We start from the raw sequence: 21689 nt of genomic DNA on the forward strand, positions 1-21689 counted from the left end.
AATGTTTGGTTGAATTTTTTCAATAATCCGCCGTTATTTCACGAATGTACTTTAGAGCAGCTTTTAAATGTATCATCACTATAGCAGAAATATAGGAACTGAGTATCAGAATTCGCAGTTACAAAAAAATGATTCTTTCACAATGAAGAGATTTTAAAATATCAGGAATTTATATTTTCATATTTCATTTCATATTCCTATGAAAACATTGAGATGTTCAGAAAAGTTTTTGTGGAGTGGATTGTGGATTAGTGATTCTAACTAAAAAGATATAGACTCTAGCAAAATATGAAAAAAAAATGATAACGTAGGTAATTTGTACATCACAAAGGTTTCATCTATTGACTATGACTATGTGTTCGAAATTCTATCATAAATTGAAGATAAAGATAATATGGATGGCAGAAATATCTGTATTTTTGAGAAAATTCTAAAGCTATGGAGAAATTTCCAACTCCGGCAATTCTATTCCAATCGTTGTTTAACTATCATCTATTTTCTCACAATATGTTTTATCTACTTGATTTGTAGCATTGTAATGTTTATTATTGTTTTGATCTTAATAAGAATCGTAATGTTTGGATATTGCAGTGTGTTGAAGTCCGATTTTTATGACACATTGATTTATTTATAATCTACTTCATTATATCGTGTTAAGTAAACGTGTTCAATGTTTTGGGAGTGGTTTAGTTTTGAAGTAGGTCTAACAAGAATTCTTGTGGCAGAAAAATTGTTGTATAGCTCGTCTATTAGGTTATAATTTTCACACTACCACTTCATCAACACTCACAATTACACTGTATGACGCGCGTTTGATAACCAACTTATCGTCTTCAGATATTGAAGGTACACTAAAACCACTTAACTTGACTTACCAAATTTTCCTATCAAGGAAACTTTTTCTGGAAAAAATCATTCCGGTGGAAAAACCTCGTCGGCGGGAATCCTCACATTTATTCCTAAACTTCTAAACATGACGGATCTCTTAGTCTGTCCGACATACTTCACATCACAATCATAACAGCTAATTTCATATATACCACTCTTATATGTACTATAGTTGGATCTATAAACCAATTTAACACTCATTCTGTTGAAAACTCTTCCCAATCCTTTCGTGTAAACAAGACTGGAAGGTATCATAACGAATTTTTCTTGTTTTTCATTTCGGTTTTGGAAAAAGATTTCTTAAAACGTATATATAAGCTATATGCTCTTTAAACTGTACATCAACGGATCTCTTAGTCTGTCCGACATACTTCGCATCACAATCATAACAGCTAATTTCATATATACCACTCTTATATGTATAGTTGGATCTATAAACCAATTTAACACTCACTCTGTTGAAAATTCTTCCCAATCCTTTTGTGTAAACAAGACTGGAAGGTACCATAACGAATTTTTCTTGTATTTCATTTCGGTTTTGGAAAAAGATTTCTTAAAACTTATATATAAGCTATATGCTCTTTAAACTGTACATCAACGGATCTCTTAGTCTGTCCGACATACTTCGCATCACAATCATAACAGCTAATTTCATATATACCACTCTTATATTTATAGTTGGATCTAAAAACTAATTTAAAACTCACATATATTGATTTTATTCAACTTTAGTACAGAAATAAAACAATATATTTGAAAATAATCATCCACATGAATATTTAGATAGACATAATTCTATCCAATCACAACATTTAAAAATCTGAAGCTATTATTAATTAAAAACAGGCCGAGTTCCAATTCGATCGAACTGCTTCGTCTTTATTTATAATTATCGTTTGGCATCCGTTTTAACACCTGTCACTACCCACTTTGCACACAAGTTTAAGTCTATTAGTATATCGTTTTAACCTAAGAGCAGACGAGAAATTTGTTGAGGGATGGCGATAGAGCATAATGTTCTCTACCAACTTTCTACGAAGACTAATGTGAGAAATCTCATAGGAAAGTTTAACACGTATAAATATAACTAATATAAACTTTCTGTAAGGATAAATGGTGTAATTATATAGAATAGTTCGTTGCGAAATTGAATTGTGGTCAATAAATGCATACTCAGATAGTTTATCGCATTTATTATCAAATTTCACTGTTCTTTTATGCTTTTATCCACTCTTTTTGCTGCTTTATTCATTTCTCGTTTTTATGTTTCTTCCTCTCTCCTGTGTAACTGCTCTATCAAATATTTCCTGAGTCTTCCTTTCCTTCTTTTGTTATGTGTTTTAACTTCTGTCACTTTTTTTAATTAAGCTTTGTGGTAATATTCTCCTTTTTTATCCATACCAGCTGAACATCTCTCAACTATTACGTTTCCTATTGGTTCCTTTTTGAGCTTTTCCAGAATTACCTCATTTCTTATCACGTCCTTCCTAATTTTTCCTGCTATCGCGCTTAGTTGTTATTTTTCTGTTTATCACCCAGGTTTCAATTTCATATTCTAATGTGTAAATGTTGTTTTATTTGGTTAGAGCATAGTATATAAAATTGCCTTCACTTCCTATCTTCGCTATTCCTATAGTTCCAGTTCCTGTTAAAATGAGTGCCAGTTATTCACATATTTCTATGCTCAGGTATTCTGTCGTCAACTTTTTCTTCCATTCTCTCAAATATATATATGTTATTACTATACTGTTTGCTTATACTAATCTGTATATTTTCACCAATTCTGGGTTTGTGTAGCCAATTAGTTTCTCCTATTTATTGTCCTTGTTGTTCACTGCTAAGTCTTTTCTGGCTTCACCTCCATCTCCAAAGTAGACTGTTCCGTCTATTTGAACCTTATCACTTACGTTTTAATTAACTCTTCTTCCTAGTCTCTTCTCCTCTCGTTAATATGTATATGTTTGTTTCCCTTTTTTAAATACACTCTGTTCCTTCTCCATTTCATTATCAATGTGTTTTCTTCCATTTATATCTATGATTCTCGTATTCATTTTCACACTAATATATTCTGCAATTTGAATAAATTTCAAACAAACTCCATTCAGAAATATTGATATTTGGTTACGACCACGATACATATAATCTAACCTAACCCTTATGCTGAATTGTCGGCTCAAATTTGACACATCTCGCGCATAACGTCACGCTGGAATCCCAATGTTTTCTTGTCCATTAAGATTAAGTTAGACTTGTACGTATTTACCATAGATTTATTACATATATGCTATTTACCGGATTTTTGTTGTGTGTTTGCGATATTTTTTTGTGTTTTGCTGCTTCGCCAGTATTCAAAACTATTGTAAAGTTGATGTAAATGTTATTATTTTCTTTTAAAAGATTGTACTTTTTATTATCATAATACCTGGTTAGCTGTAGATACATAGAAATCACTAATAGAAATACTAAAGAAACAACTATTAAATACTTTGGGTTTCCAAAAAATTAAATTGTGGATAGAAGCCTGTTGTCGACAGAAATAACTTGATCCAAAATATGGTAAATAAGTGTTGTAAATTACATTATAACACACTGATTGGAATTTATCTTCATATTTTGCTAGTAATCGTTCTGATGTGTTTTAAAATATGTATTTGAATACGATACCACTTATTCACGTGTTTCATTTATTTCGAAGAAGATAATTCCATGTAATGAAAAGTGTCTTGGTTTAAGATATTGTTTATTTACCTATTTTTAATTCGCTCGAAGTAATTAATGAAATATATGTGAGAAATAATATTATTGCATTGAATAATTTCATAATTTTGCTAAAGAGTCTCTTATTTCACGGAACAGGCAGGAAATTATATTTCTTGTAAACTGCACGTAGCCCCAAGAACGTGAAATTTAACTGGTAAATTCAACTATATATACAGAGTGAGTTTTAAGTATGGAACGCCTCAATTACCTCGGATAAGGCTTATACAATTATAATAATTATTATAAATGTTTGTGTACGGCCGGTATTATGGTGGTATTTACATTGTTGTCAGATCTTTCCTTATTATGGAAAAATAATGAACATTGTTATTTCAAATTGATCACCCTGTATATTTACCGTTAGAAATCCTTAAGAAATACCAATTATTTTCAATGTGATATACTTTATACCATATGCCGATTTACGTATCCATTAATACAAAAAAAGACCTCATCGCAAAACATAACATTACTTAAAAAATTTGGATTGTTTTGATTGTAATATTTTTCCATCATTATATCTGCACGTATATCGAAGTCGTCATCTGACAACTCTTGAACCAACATTACTTTGTATGGATGGAATTTATTATCACGTAAAATTTTCATTACGGATGTTTGCAAAATATCAAGTTTCCTGGATTGTCTAGTACTCAAGTGTGCATCGTCTTCTAACGTTTGTATCCAGAAGCGTATGTTTCTAAGCATGATATAATTCTCCTACAATAACAATTAGATTTTTTATAAATTTTTTTCAATGTATCTTCTATCTTATCTATCTAGGGAATCGATTACATAACTTTCTTTTTATGTTCCGCTCACTGAAAACTGACGTTTCGAAGTTTTAAATTGAATTTGGAAGAGAGAAAAATGTTGATAACATTCGTTAAGACTTTGGTTTAAAAATTCAGTTTAGTTTATTGAAGGTAGACATAATTTCCATCAATTGTAGTCCAGTATTTTTTAAATATATTAACTAACTATATTTAAATTAGAATAAAAAATTAATTACTAGTTACTGAAATGCTTTATGGGATCGTACAGCCCAGAAATTTAATTATTAGCTTTTAATATTGCCTAAAAGTTTGTTCGTCAAGTTTTCGGCGGGTACTAAATGCAATTTAATGTTTATATAAGAGAAAAGTTTTTCTAGTAAAACAAGTAAATAACCTTTTCCAGAAATGGCGTACAAGAAGGGAAGTTTTCTAACCGATTGCCACTTAAAGTTGAGTTTAGCGTAGAGACTTTAAAAAGTGCTCCGGAACTTGAAAAGTTTCGATGAGAAGCCTCAGCTACTGTCATGTAGATTTTTAACTTGAAATTTTTTGGTTTAATTCGAAACCAGAACAAATGGGGGACAGGTATATAAAACATTTTTATAGGTGTGGCTTTTCAAAGAAATATATTTCCAATCTTAGCAATTATCCTCTATATTTTTCTCAGTGCAAGTAAACTACCAAAAAACGTCATCAAATAGCGTGCGATATAAAATGCCACTACAATCGTTGAAAGTTTTTTGTATTAGAGATTATAAATATAAAAATTAAACATTAGTAATAGCTCTCAGTTTATTTGATTGAAAGCAAATTGAGAAATTTATAGATATGAATAAGATATAGTAGATGTTATATCACCATATTACAATCCATATTTAATTAAATTTTAGTTGTATTTTCCTTTTTCGTAGCTCATACAATTCAATTCATCTAAAGTTGTCGATTCTCTTGCTCTGATTTCTGAAATTAACAATTTTAATCACATAACAATGCCCAAATACACAATACCTTTCTAATAATATCATTATACCATACACATAAACTATAAAGTAACTTGGTATAGCTATCGACTAACAATAAAAATACAGAAACGGGAAAAAAATGAACTTTTTCCACACGAATATATAACATACATATATATTTTATATTTCACATATTTCCAATAGCTGAGTGAAAAGATATAAATTGTTAATTGTTAAATGCAGTGAGGACAATAATGCCCAAAATTACTTGCGTTTCGGCACATCCACAGCATTCAGGAATTAAATTAAAAAAACTCGAGCTCCCTAAATGTTTTCTATGAGGAGATATCGCTACTAGACGGATGGACGGACGAAATACTAGTAATATCTCTTTTTTTGTAAAAAATACGCTTAAAATCTCAAAAAGGTAGTTAGGGGAACAGTGACAAAAATATTGAAAGAAAACTATAGTGTAGTAATTGTCAAACTTAAAATACAATCAATGACAAGTTTTTTTTGCCATTCTTTGGCACACATATACATTTTTATAGCCAGCACAAGAGGGTGAACCCTATTATAAGACGTGCTTTGGTAGCTGAATCCACAAGCTTGCACTTCTCCAAAGAAAGGAGCGAACTCAGTGTTCAAGAGCCATATCTGCCTGTCGAGAAGGTCTTGCATATATTGCTCTAGGTGCGATTATGTTGGGAAGTTTGGAAGAGTCAGATGAGCAACCTTTCTTCTATCCTCATAAAATAAAATAATATATATTCTTATCGTAAAAGTGAGTATGTGTGAAGTGGTATATTTCGCTTTGTATCGTATGTTTTTATTGATGCATTATTCTCAACTGAAAAACACTTATTTCTCGCTCTAACAATACATTTACATATATTTCCACTTGTAGGAAAACAACTTCGACCTTTGAGAACCATTGTAAATTCAATTTAACTATGATTGATTGATAAATTGAAAACTCCAGATTTCAATGGATGACAATTTCGTGAAAGTAAAAGAATAATTAGAAATCGTTTGATTATCATCGTGGTTTCATACAAAGAAGAATTTATCAGATCAACCCATAAAATTATCAAATAATACTTATCTTTTCAGATTAAGTATACATATTTGGGGACTTTATAAGTCACATTGAATTTAATCTCTAAATCACAGAAATGAAAATAGATCGGTTGCCGCCTAAACTAAATCCATCAACCTGTTAGTTTATTTTGCCGTATATTCATGTAAATCATTAATACTTTTAACTTCATTCACGCTGTAACTGCACTGGCAAATTGCCAGTAAGTTAATGATGCTCATCAAATTTTTAATAGACCTCGTAATTCATTTGAATATTCCAGTACGAAAACCAAAAAAATCCTAAAAACACATAGACTCTATATCCTTTTTCTCCTCACTCATCTTGAAGGAAGTCTATTTTGACACATTAGGCTACTTTTCTAATAAACGTGTTTCAAATTACGACAAAAAGACAATAGTTGGAGCTCCTTGAAGAATCCTCACTCTTTCTACAAATATCATATCTTAGATATCGTCGTGGATGACAAATTTAAGAATATATCGTAAACATAACCACGATTATGTTTACCAGTATGTTTTTCAAATCATTGATGATCTTGGTGGCAAAATTAATCATCATCATGTAATTCCACAGTGTGGAACACAACACATAGCATACGTTGCAAGCCTGCTAAAACTCGAAAAAATCCATTATTCAGTATGTTTATTATTTTATATTATATATTCAATATTTCACTGAGTTGTAGTTGAAATGGAAAGACACCACGTTCTACCAGTACCATTAAGAACATACCGATTAAAGTAACAATGGCCGAGAATCCAACTTCTTCTTTGCGTCCCTCAACCATTATCGATCGTTGGCTACCATTTTAGTTAGAATATTGATTACTATCGCTTTATTTATAGCTGCGCGGAATAGCTCAGTTGTTAATTTCCCGAACCATGGACGATGTTCTGTTCCGACATATGCTTTGCGATTTCAAATGAAAAAGATCTTGTTTGAAAAGATGCGGATCACATGAACAGAATCTTTATAAGATACGTCTCTGCATATATCTTCAAACTGATGACGTTTTCTAAAGTTTTGTTCATGAACTCAAAAACTTCGGTATTTGTAAGCGTCCATGCCTCTGCGCTATATACGAGCAATGGAAAGATGTGATATTTCGTACGCCGATCAGATTAAGATCACGGCTGCAAACGTTTTAATTCTCCCTTGCTCATTAATGATCGTTAATTACAATTATTTCTCCTTATGGTACATTTTGTTGCTTTATTATGATCATATATTTAGTCTTCTATGTATTAAGCTTTAGTCCCCAATTCTTGCAACATATAACAGACGACATAAGCTGGCTTATCAAAAAAGTCTCATAAGCGTATTGTTGACCAAGACACCTTCATCAACGAAAATATAACAACCCTTTTTACGATTTTTCGATATTTCACAAAAATAATTATATATATATATATATATATATATATATATTATTTAAATTATTCAAATTATAGCCAAACTCCACACTTTCTAATTCATTTTCGTAGTAAAAGTTCATCCCTTCTCTGAATTCTCAATTAATTCATTCACTTATCCATGGGAGCTCCACATATTCACTAAATAATTCCGCACGTTCTTGTGGTATCCATTCAAGCTGATAACACTTGTCTTTGAATTCCGAAACCTCAACCACATTTTCTCTTCGGTCCTTATCGTGTACTCTTCTAACGAAATTAACGTAATTAAATTAGGTGACTATTTCTGATTTTGATAGTAGTACCATTGTATTAGATTTATCATTTTATATTCGATGTTTTTAATTCACAGAATGACACGTGAAAATGTTTTTAATAGTATAGTTTGAAAAAAACACAATAATTTGATCTTTTTACTTATATAAATTGAATATATTTATCACAATCACTTGTTTGAAATTTTGTTTAGTTGGCACGTTCCTCTGTACTAAACGCATGTTTTAGCTGCTATCTAGTTTGTCTACGAAATACAACTATATGTTTTATTACAAATCCTTTTTCTACAATATATAAAAAATATGTTTAAATTTGTTTCGTTACGGTAGGGCTTGAAATAGCAAGAAGAAATTATCTTTCATATCAAGAAAAAACAACTTTCAACAGCTACCCCAATTTATTCTTTAGTAAAAATATTTTCTGAAGATAATCATCCTAGTTTAAAAAATTGAATCACTTGAAACATAGGGAATGTAAAATTTGAAATATTATCCTTTCAAGTACTTATCTAGCAGTACACTCTTCCACTTCCAATTTTGAATCCAATACTGGAAGCATTCCTTCGAAATGGATTTTATCTGGGTAGATGCTAGGGGCGGTCTCACATCAGTTTCTTATTTAGCATAAATTTTTGTCTCGGGCCAACAGTAGCAGAGTATAAAGTTTAGAAAGGTGGATTAGAATAGACAAAAAAGACTTTTGGCAACCAAAAATGCGCGAATCAAAAGTGACTCGTAACACGGCGCAGCGCATAGTCTAAAGCACTGATTTCAATCTACTTTGTGATTCTCACACTATATAAGCTGCAAGATCTAGGAACTGCACGATTTTTTCTCTGTTTCAATAGTGTTCCCAATACTTTAGGCCCAATGTCAGAATTATGGAAGTTTCACCAAATCAAACAATACTCTAAATGAGTGTTATATAATAGTGAAAGAAAATTCTTTCCCTGCTCTATGATGCTTAACTTAGCCTCAAATCAGCTACACTGGGCAACAAAAAAATTACGCGCCTTACAATGTTATGATCTACGATTTTTAAACAAGCATTGAGATCAGCGGTGATTTCAAAAAGAGATCCAGCTTCCTTCAAGATGTGGAGAGTAATTTTTCAAACTGGACGTATTGAACTAAATATAGATAAAAAATAATTTTTGATTTGAGTACGCCTTCTTTTCTGTACTACCTTGTTCTTACCCAATTAGTGGAATAATACATTTCTAACATACTGAATGTCATAAATAGTAATGCAATGGTCGACTCGGAAAAATTCAGCAGATGTGACCATTGAGAAGTATTAATGGTACTACGGTGCAAAAAATTTTGTTGCACGGTGCAGAGGTCCAGAGGTCCATTCTCCCACTCGGAATATTGTCTCTCATGGAAAATGTCTCGTATATCCTCACCAACAAAGACGTGTTCCACAAGTTACTGCAGACTTCGAATTTTTTTAATACAAACATGAAACCCGATCCAAAAATAAGCACCTTGAAATCATTGAGGAACTGTTAATTTAATTTCCTCGAATTTTGAATGGTAAGTTTCTTTTCAAATTGAATAACTTTTGAATTTTAATCCTTAGTTTTGTTATTCATAAAATTCTTCAGTTTTCAAGTTTGATTGATTTCACCAATAATCTTTTAATTCCTCTTTAGTTCTTCAATTTCCTTTGAAATTCCGATATGGACAGTTTAACCCCATGTACTTTTATGCTCCATGGGACCAATCCCAGCTTTCTATATATTTTTTCGCTATTTTGGCCATTCGGGCGCACTGTGCGGCGCGTTGCAAGGTGAAGAAGAAAGGCGTTGGCCTTCTTATTTACACATCATATCTCAAACGTTTCAACAAACAAGTTTCTTCCAGTTTTTTTTTTCATTTTTATCTGTACTTGAGATTGGACATGTTCATCATAGAGAAATTTCGTAATCTTCATTGGAATTTGAAAGAGAACTGAATGTCATTGCATTGACGATATAGGAACGATACCACAGAAGTGTCTATAGGAATATAGTGATAAATAGGAATAGGTTAAAATTCGTCAATGAGAATATGAGTTGAAATAAATGCAGTAACTACCGTTATACAAATCGATCAACCTATTTTTAGATAATACCTTGTAAGATATATGCTACCGTTTTGATAATTCTGAACGTTCAATCCATAAGTATACTTTTTCATGAGATATATTTTTTTATAAATAAGCTATGTTTGCGTTTCAAGTATCTACATTGTGTAAAATGGAAATTAAACAATTCATCTGAACGTTACAAACATATTAAGGCTAATATATTTTTACTTTGTCGTGCATTGTACGCGGTATTAGTGTCTGCATATTACACCTGTTTCTTTTTATATTCTCTCCCAAATCCATGCATTCACTTTGTGTCGCCATCGCTTAAGCGTCGCACTAACGAGATTATCATAAAGAGCTAACGCGTTCTACACAGATTTTTAAATTTTTTCTCCATCTAAAAATGTTATTAAGATATTTAGGAATATCCTTCAAATGTAATCTACTAAATTGACACAGAAACAGGGAAATTTAATAAAAAGATTGAATAAAATTATGGAAACTGATTTATATGGCTATCAATTGTAGAAATTGTTTTTATAAGGAAGAAAAAAACTTGCAATATCTTTGTCTTTTGACTAATTAAAACGGCAAATCGTTTGGTCGCGTGGTTTATTGAGCCTGAGAAGTAATAAATCATTTTGTTGATCTAAAATTTCTAGAGATGCGTATGTTCCGTATCATATGTATGTCGAATGATTATATTTGATTGGTCTTTTGGTCTATTACAAAATATGGCTGTTTTCTGACCATGGAGAAATTAAATTGCACATAACAGTAATGAATTGCACGGGTGAATTTAACTACAAAGACTTGCACATACAAACCCAAAAAAAGTTATGTTCTTTCGGCGCATGGCGACATTTGACTACCCTTTGTCATCTCATTCTGTGCTCCGAAGTCCTATCAAAGACATTTTATGGTTACTGTGTTTTGTTCACTTCTAAATAATTGAATATTAGACTTTTTCTATATTTCGGGGTGGAATGGCCGACCAAATACCAAAAAAATATTCTGTATTTTATGCTTTTTTGACTTTCGCAAGAGTTGTAACGCAACCAATAATTGGAAGAAGACCGAGAGAAGATACCCTTAGAAGTAGAAGACGCCCACGGACTCGCTGGTCTGACAATATAAGAAGGTATAAGACGCTACTAGCTGTTTGATGATGGTTACGATAAGACATTCGTAATTTCTAAATATGATTATTCTCTAGGTCAAATCCGGTAATTTTGATCTCTCTGATCAAGAATATCCACAAAATTGAATATATTCATGTCAATGGTAGAAGAAGAAGCGAATTCTTATAAAGTATTCAAGTCCTAAACCAACCGTAGTTAACAAGCAGGTCTTTGGGTCCGATGAGAATGAAGCCAATCATATGCGTCATACAAAATATTTTTTTATCGTTTAATCACTGAAGATGAAAAATACGTGCGTGTCTTCAAACGAATCACCAAAATGTATGTTTGGTGGACTAACATCGGAATTGATCATTCTAAAGTTCTGAAAAATGGATAAACTTATGGTGCGGATCTTTATTGTGAACAATTCAATCGAGTGAAACAATCTTTAATTGTACCTAGAGTCTGCAACATATTCTTGTTCTTCCAATAGACCTCACAATTTTCTTTGAATTATGAGCTGGAGGATCTTATATTTTAGACCTTTTCACTTAACGAAGAATCTCTACGTCTCACATGATATTCTGAGCATCCTATGGTAGGCCCTCATCTCGAGGACTTCCAGTCTTCTCTCGCAATATGCGTTGAGGGTCCAAACTTCTACACTATACAAGAGGGTCGGGATACATCTCTATCCAAGCTGCTAATTAATGCCGTTCTAAAGTTTTGTAATTGGAAAAATTACAGATCATCTAAGAAACTAGAAACTTTGTGTTTGGTTATAAAAACATTAATGAACGAATTATTTCCAAGGAAGAATATTATCTCCAATTAGATATAAATACAACGAACACAATTTAGTGATTGGTTGATTTGATTAACATATTTATAGACCTCAAGTTGTTTTTCTCTTTCAATATTGATTTTCTTGCAACTTAATTTGACATTTATGGATCTATCAATGAACGTTTCGCAGAGTTTTAAGTAAGAGACATTCATGTTTTGTTCGATAATATCTATAAACACAATTTTAAACACGATATTACCCGCTTTCATAATATACTTTCAACGACATTGTAACTATAGCGATTTAAACACATAAATATGAAATAATTAAGCTGTTAACAATGACTTTATTAATTAGTTCTGCATAATAGTTGTTGGTAAGTGACACGCTATGTTTTCGAATGCCCGTAAGCTTTTAGTAAACATTTCATTTGTTTTGAGTTGAAATAAAACTTGTTACATAATTTAGCGATAAAGGGACCAATAATGCGTAGAAAATGTTTCAAGGATAAAGCTTACGAAAATATCCAATTAGTAGTTGATAATGTAGTGTGAGAAGGTGAGAAAGACTGCGAGGATAAACTGTAATTTATGAAGTGAAGAGGTTTATAAATTGCACTGGGTGCCTGGTTTCCATTTTTGTTAATCTAAAAATTTTTTATTGAAGTTCTTTTCGAAAATTTATTAGAAAAGGATTGAATTTAATACTGCTAGGAACAATTGAGTGCTATTATAGGTAGATTACCATTGGTACACTCTACCTTCAGTGCCTATGATGACGATAACTTGGTTATCGAAACGTGCGTGCAACAGTATAATTGTAAGTGTTGCTGTAGTAAACGGTGTGTTCAATATTAGGTTACTCCTTTCATAATGAACGTCTAGTGAATGGAAAATGGTAAATTTCCAAGATGGAAGAAAGTATATTGCGAGTTCACCATTAATAACATGATGATAATGGATAATTTTATAAACTAAATAATTCTTATCCGAATATATTTTCCAACCTTTCAAAATGAGTGGCTACAAAATAAAAGTTTTAATCTTCTAAAAGTTAATTGTCAATTTGAGGTTTATAGAGAGGACCTTAAAGCTAGATTTATCAACAATTACGTACGAGGCCGCGATGACGCTATTTTTTGACTTTCCTTTGTCGCTGGGGATTCAATTGGTTTGTCCTGTTTGGACCAATCCGTACTGGAATCCTTCTAATGATATTATAAACTTTGTTCTTCAAGTTGAATGGAATTCGTAGTTTTGGATAATTTGCAAGAGCAATGCAACAATTTCCTCACATTGTATACATTCCAAATAGCTCCGGAATACTAATATCTTTTCGGTCCTGATTAGTAAAATTTGAGATTAAAACTAACACCGAGGTACGCCATACCAGGAAAATGAATAGAAAATGGTTGGTCGTTATTGATGGTGCGCATACATGGTCATATGACAGGATATCTGTTTTCATTAGCTGGGCGCTGAAAGGCTAGCGTCGAAAAAACAAAATTGGCGCGAACTCACCGCGAACTTGAACGCGAGCGCTGGAGTTTGCAGTTTGTTAGATTCATGTTGAAGACGAATTACGACGTCAGTGCGGGCTCGAGAATAATAGTTTATAAATTATAAATAAAGTATCTGATAGATTTCTGTATATGAATATTGTATATTGCAAATGGTGCAGTAAATAGTAACCGAATCTCACCAAAAAATAATAGTTTGCTGAAGTGATAAATAAATTATATAATTTAACTATTAACTATTTCGGTGATAATCAAAATATTATGATATTTTTATCAAAGGATAACGCATATAAAAATGTTAAAAGGTTTAAGAAGTGAAACGTTTCAGGAATTTGAAATGAATAATTCAAATCTAAAAATGTGTTGGGGCTTGATGTGTTGTTAGTTTTAAAATTTCCGTTTTTCCAAGATCAAAATTAGACCACGGCTTTTTCCGTGGAGGGTGGTGATTTTGGATCAAATGGTAAGATTTAGAGATACGAAACAAAGTTTCATTCTGATCTGTTTCTATAAAAATGTCCAGGCTTATAAGGTTAAAATAATGGCCACGGATTTTTCCGCGGAAGGTGCCAATAACAGCACCGATTTTATAAAGTAAATACTCTCAATTTTTTTTAATACATATGAAAAGTATGCGATTCATCTTTTTTGTTAACAATAATCCATGAAAAATTTGTGAGTCTATTAATATTTCATTATAAATTCAAAATTATATATTTTTAGTATGCTTCGGACCTAAATATTTTTTTGCCACAGCAAGGAAATGATTTTATAGGCAATGTCTGAAAAATTTAAAAATGTACCTCGTAGTGGAATAAAATTTCTGGACCTCAATTCTTCTGGGCATCGGCCAGAAACTATTGCTTTTGCTACTAAATATACAATGTACCGTTTATATACGATTTTATTCATGATGTAGAATTTTAAAGTAAGTTGGTAAAGACTTTTTTCCTTTTCTCTAACTGTAATTCCTATTCACCACTGCGAAATCTCACAATCTCCCACCGTTTTCAATAGAAAGAATGAGAAAATGGGATGCAATGAGATGGATTCAAGATCCTTACACAAAAATATATCCTTTGTGCCTGGATGGCTTGCTTAGAAATTGAAACTCTCTTATTTATTTGAATTTGATCTTAAGGATACTTCTCTCTGGGCTAAGCCGGTGTATTTGATTTGTTCCTTCTTGAAATGATGATTATTTACTTCAATGTCGCTAGTCTTTTACGTGGCATAGATTTATTGGATTTTTAGATTACCTTCAACATTCTCAAGATACTGTGTCATAACGAAGAATATTTGACAAATTCGTACCAATTCTATTGAACATTGCATATTTTTCAGAATTGAAATTATTTTGATGTTTCATTTTCCACATTTTTAATAATTGCAAAAATCATATACGAATAAAAATCTTGTATTGCAAAGCTATTCCTAATTATGTAATTATGGATATATCTGATTAAGAATTAAACAAACGGTTACCGCTTGTCATAGTTTTTTTAATGATATATACGAGGGCTGCTACTAAAGTTTTGAGATAGACAAATAAAAACAAATATTTATAATTGGATATGACTTTATTGTTTTGCAAAATATTCTCCACAAAGATAAATACACTTTTGAATGCCTTTGCATCAATTATTACAGTTGAGGTATCTACAAAACATAATATGTGATTTCAACACATCAACCGCTTCTTCTTTGACAGCCATATATTGCCATATAATGCTTCATCACCAGAAGTTGCAGCAAGTTGATCGACACATTCGCGTTCTAGGAACGTTCACCATTAAAAATGTCAAACTTCATGATGGTAATGTCAGATTTGACATATTCACATCTGTGTTGCCATATCTTAAAACTTAGTAGCAACTCTCGTATGTTTTATATTTTCGGTCATTGATTATCAGTTTTTTAGAATAGCTAGATGAAAATTTCTAGTATATTTTGATCTCTTTTGTGCCAGTTAGAATAGGTTCATGTTCAAATATACATTCTTTAATAGTGAATTTTCATGAATGAAGGTCCTCAATGTTTGTAAAAAAATTCTCCATTCAAGAGATAATTTTGAATTTTCTAAAATATTCAACGAAAAATTATTTTCTTGTAATGGTTATCAGATTTATTATAGTTATAGTGTTCACATAATTTCATAGATTATATTTAGTTAACATCATCATTCACTATGAATTTAAATACCCACCGTTTGTATTAACGAGTAAATCTCTGGGGAAGTATTATTATCAAAGGGAGCTTTACAACACAACTACACGTTAATATTATAACTATGGATATCATATATGGCGAGAATAAAACATTTAAATTATGTAAATGGAATCCTCCATCAAACAGAAACTCTTGACAGGGATACACATTATGTAAAGTAGTTTCTATTGATCTTAACATCCGAAATTACCGCTCTGACCTGGATTATAACGCTGAATTTATGTTAAGAACCTTAACAGTTAATTCTGATTATTATTTCGATTCAATCAGTAGATTCTCATTAGCATGTAGATTTTGAGTTAAATACTTGGAAAATACGTAAAATTGGATTAACCCGAAAGATTATCTTTCATAGAGAAACGAAGTTCCACAACATGTTAATCGTGAATTCTGTATCAGAGAGATTGTCTTAATTTTGTTTCATGTGACGTACATACTTTTTTTCATACTGTACTGTGAAGTAGATTTGAGTCCGGAAAATGGCACTTTACGGTATCCTTGTACTTTACTGTACTCTTAAATTCTATCAATCTTGTTTGAACCAGAAACTTTTATTGTAGGAATTACTGAATGTACTTTCAATAATGCTGCTGGAAGATGTGTGGCTTTGGTTTGTACACTTGTACAAAAGTTTCATCCCCTTGTATCATTCTTGCTATTTTCCTTTTGTTCTCGATGTATTATTTCCCATATTTTTCAGATACACTGATGAACTCTTCCATCAACCATGCCGTTTTAAAACACTGATATTAGCCTCAGCGTTGGCCTTCTAAAGCAATGACCGGTCTACTTTTCTGGATGCTCAATATTCAACAATTATATTAGGTGCCCCGCCGACGGTTTGTATTCCAGCTCTTTGACCTACGCATTTTCCTTGTCTGTAATCTATCAAAAGAGCTTTTAGTGAAAGGTGTTTAAGCAAATTTTTATATTTTTTGAACACATCCTAATATTGCACCGCATTGCTGTTGATCACAGTAAAAATCCGTCGAACATGTGTTTTTGTGTGATTAATACGAACCACTATTTGAGAATCGGTATCCTCTACATCGTCTACTTCTAAATTATAAATGTCTTCTCTTCGACAACCTCCGAGAATGCCAATAAATACAATAACTTTTACCAGTAAATGGTCTTTGTCTGGGGAGCCCCTCATAAATGTTTCAACTTCTTTCTTTATCAGCATCTTCGACTGGTTTGGATGATAGTCTACACTACACTAACAGGAAATGTTGACATTAACTATAGTCATTGATTTGACCATCGAGTATATAGATCATAATGAAGAGCTATTTGATGTTTTTGACTTGATTTAAGGTTTGAAGAGAATGCTTCTAAAAAACAACTGTTCTTACCACATCAAAAAAATAAACGAAAATCACATTTTCTTAAGAACTTTTTAACTCGTATTTGATACGCCAGGCGCAAAACATAGCATATTCTTTTTCGTACCTTTTCGTAGACTTAATTGGAATAATTTGCCCGACTGCTTCTGCAATTTCTCAGCAATTTTATTTGATCCATTTTTTCGGAAAATACTCTTTGTATATAGTGACTTATGTTTATTTTTATTTTTTTAAATAAGAGAATAATCAAAGGCGCTATTTTTCAGTGAAATTTTCAAATATGACATTTCATAATTCAATATTTTTATTTTTACTTAAAACCGAAAAAAGTATGAAAAAAACATTACTAACAAAGTTATCATTACGGTACTCTATTAGATATTTTTGACTCGGCTCCTTCGTCACCTCATCCATAAACATCTATCTCGTACCCGTACTAAATCACTTCCCGGACTTATAACGTAAATATCTATTTTCATATGTTATGAAGTCCTGGGTTTTCTTCGAAGATTCTCTAGGAACAATTGAGATTGTGATTATACCATAGGTTGTCATACGGGCGGGCAAGAATGTTTGGTCGTTTGTTTTTTGGAAACCAATGAACGATCAACTGGTATTATTTCTACATGGTTTCTCTTCTATTTAAAAACTAAGAAAATCCATTAAATGATTCTGTACCTCGCAATTCTGGAAAGTAATAGAATTTTTCGGTATAATTTCCATTTTTTTTAGAGATATAAGTAAAATATGTCGTGAGGTTTTTCAGTTTTCTCGTCATTGATTTGAAAGAATAAGAATAAATTTAACCAATCGAATCAACCTAAAAGTATTAAGTATTTTTTGAACACTCGCACCATCTGATGTTTGTTGATGACGAAAGAAAAGCTAACGTTGGAGGATTTTAGTGAAAATATTGATACAGTTTTTCTTCAATGCCTATCTGCTTCAGTCACAAACAAATTGTAGTTATGGAAAATGGGAGTTTTCCAATGTTCATCACTTATTTAAGAAAAAAATTGGAGTTAATGAAAGATGTAATAACTTTTGAACCGAACTGTATTTTATACATTCAGTTATATATAGAAACCTGATTAGTAGAAATTATTTTATTTCTAAAATATTTGCTGTACATATCATTCCAATCCAATCATGTGATCATTCTGCGTATCCTTAATAATGTATTGAAGGTTTACGATTTCCCTCTTAGACATACTCAATCTAAATCCCCCTTGTGTAGTTTATATTATTATACACCCCCTCTATCTCATATACGCCGTTGTAGTAGTATCTCAATCTTCTACAGAACTGGGGTCGCAAATGAATTTGATCTTGGTGGAAGTACTGCAAGATTTTTCTGCTCATATGTAACAAAACTAACTATATTATGAAGACTCCTAAAGTAATTAGATGAAAACAAACTTGACTCTCAGTCATCGTCAATCCTCATACTTCAACTCCCACAATGCGATGTACATGCCGCTCAAGCAATTGACAGTACGGACCTCGTCTCCTTTTTACCCTTGCTTTGCCATTACGCAAATCTACGCGTAATAAGGATTTGTTGCTGAAGACGTTAGCCTTTCTCAACACTACTAAAGACGATTGCAAGGTAATTTCCAGAAAAAAAAACAAAAGCTGAAAAACTATAAACTTCTATATCACATAAACCGGCCATTTATCATTTTTGACACCTTATTGAAACATGTAGTTAAAAAAGTCATTGCTTAATATCATGCCAGCTTAAGGGTGGAACCAGGTGGATATAGTTCGAATGGATAACTCCTTTTCTTCTTCTCATCTTGTTCACTTCATTCTTGATGATATACTTCAATTTCCTATACTTTTACTTTCTTTCTCTCTTAATTTTTCTATCTGTTATTTTCATTTGTCTTGCTCTTAGACTGTATCTGACTCTACCGGTAACAAATCATTGTTCCCATAGCGTATACTTGTTCGTTGTAACAGACATACTGTAGTGATATATGACCTCGATATAAATTTTATATCCTCAAGTGCTTTAATCGACCCACGTCTGACACGAAACATGTTATACAATTCCAAGTAAAACCATCGAAGACATGCATTATACAGAACACTTTATACGTTCGAATCCCTATCGTATTTTCTCTGATGTAGGATCGATAATTTTGCCCTCACAGTTTTTCTCTCTATATTCCACAGTAACCCAATAAGGTACAGTTTATGTGATATTGAAATCAATGTACAAGAAAGTCTTTTTCTGTAATTGCGACGAACTTTGATGTAAATTAGTCTTCGAATTCTGATATTTGTTTATTTTATCACTCAATTGTAGTAAGACAGAAAATATTTATCAACACTCATTTTGAGAAAATTCACGACATCTCGGTGAAATGAAAGGAACACTCACACACAACACTCGCGATATATTTGGAACAGAATATTGTACAGCTCAAATGTCACATAAGACATTGGGTCACAGTTATAGTCTTCTACTTATCGCTCACTGCTGTATGCGAGCTTCACAGAATCGATTTGATGACATTGTGCGACACGCTCATTATTTTCGATAAGTGAAGCAGGCATATAGGCAAAAATGCTCAACATGAGGTATAGATCATTGTCACATGCTGCTTCAGATAGGAAATTGAGTATAGCAAGCGGCATTGTTTCATGTTGTCTCAATGGAATTGCGTAGTCTCGAGGGGTTTCCGGTTACAAACCCTCTTGAGCCAGTAAAAAAGGCCCCAGGCTACAGAACTTAAAAAAGGGTGACATACGAGAAAACAAAATAATGTTAAAGAAAATCCCATAAATTTAATGTTTACTATGAATCATATTTTACTATTGACCCTATACAATAAAGAGTTAGGCCAGAAAAATGAAGTTACCCTACAATTGAATCCGGGATACACCGGTGTTAAGGGTCACAAAATAGTTGACAGATTCGCTAAAGTATGAGCAAACAAACCCTTCATAGGACCTCAACTCTTCTGTGATATGAGCTACAGAACAATACAAATGCATTGGAAATTAAGGAGATATGGTGAAAACCAATTATTGGGACGACCTACACTAGCTGAGACAGGCAAAGACTCTTCTGGGAAACTATATCTAGAATAGATCTGTTTGATGTATCAATTTAAGTATGAACAACCTACGAATACTAACAGGAGTTCTGTCGCCTCAGTAGACACCTGAAAACGCTAGATTTAGAAGCAAATGCGGCGTGCATAGAGGAGGAAACCTATATCCACATTCTCTCAAAGTGTAAAACACTACGGAACTCCAGAGCACTAGGCCTGGATTCATCCTACAACTAATATCTGGTTTTATTGAATAGAAAGACATTTTGAAATCTCTCAATATGAGTTGACATTATCTAGAGAGGAAGAATAAAGAACTTGTTGCCAAGTATGCCACAGGTGTCGATTGCAATTGATTGCAATCAACAGGGAAATAACATAAAATTGACCAGACTATCATTATTATGCATGAACCTCTACTAGGCTGAAGATCGGAAAATATGGAAAGGCAATGGATGAGGATTTTTCCATCTCCTTACTTTTTGCACTTTTTTATTTGTTTTTCTTTATCAAAATACACAAGAAATAATTTTTCCTACGTTCTTAGATTTCAAAAATATTTAGCAGGCATCAATAAACTCATTCGTAGTTTCTAAATTTTTATAATCGAAAGTATGTTCTTTAGACATTCCATAGATTGTTGTGGCAGTTTTATTTTTTTTATCGATTTAATCGAATTAATTAACATAAGAACGAACATGCTGTCAATGATAAAAAAGTCCTAAAAAATTTGACTCAAATCTATATCAATAATGCAACTAAGAATAATTCAATTGAATGGCTGCTATATATTTTCGAAATTCAACAACTAAGGAAAAGGAAACGTTGAATAGCTTTGAAAAAAATATAAATCTTGTTCTATTTTCGTTACAGAGAGTCTACGAGAATACTTTAGCAAGTTCGGCGACATAACCGAAGTTATGGTTATGAAAGATCCAGCCACAAGAAGATCAAGGTGAGTAATTGAACGTACAAAAAGCAAACTAACTGAAAGTTCCGTGACATCTAATTTGAAATAACTAATTATATTAGTTGATAGTTTTTTCTGGGTATAACCCTAATAAAATGAAATTAGAACTCTCACAACTCAGGAAATTTATTTTGTATACTCAATTTTTTTGTTGCTGTTTTTTTTCAAATTGAAATATGAGTGCATTAATATCTCATTTGAAATATTTTAATATTATATATTATAATTACTTCATTTCATTTTTAGCTTCAGAATTTATTAATTTGAGCTCGCAGATTTTTCATTGTAGAATTTTTCCCTAAATAGATTATATTAATTTCTTAATTTCACTGCATAAGTACTTGCATACAAAGAGAAAACCGTATAGTATATGTGCCTAGTTAATTTTTACGCCTTCTAG

At 31.9% G+C, this 21689-nt stretch overlaps 1 protein-coding gene across 3 annotated transcripts in view; it reads left to right on the forward strand.

The window, feature by feature from the left end:
- Positions 1 to 21689, forward strand: part of LOC130444516 (RNA-binding protein Musashi homolog Rbp6) — a 1022388-nt gene that overhangs the window by 362244 nt on the left and 638455 nt on the right. For all 3 annotated transcript variants that reach the window (XM_056779678.1, XM_056779688.1, XM_056779699.1), the window contains exon 3: positions 21193 to 21274. In XM_056779678.1, coding sequence (XP_056635656.1) covers positions 21193 to 21274 — 82 coding nt within the window. The remainder of the gene's footprint in view (positions 1 to 21192; positions 21275 to 21689) is intronic.

This window comes from Diorhabda sublineata, chromosome 1 (genome assembly GCF_026230105.1).
Source record: "Diorhabda sublineata isolate icDioSubl1.1 chromosome 1, icDioSubl1.1, whole genome shotgun sequence".
Lineage (NCBI taxonomy): Eukaryota > Metazoa > Arthropoda > Insecta > Coleoptera > Chrysomelidae > Diorhabda > Diorhabda sublineata.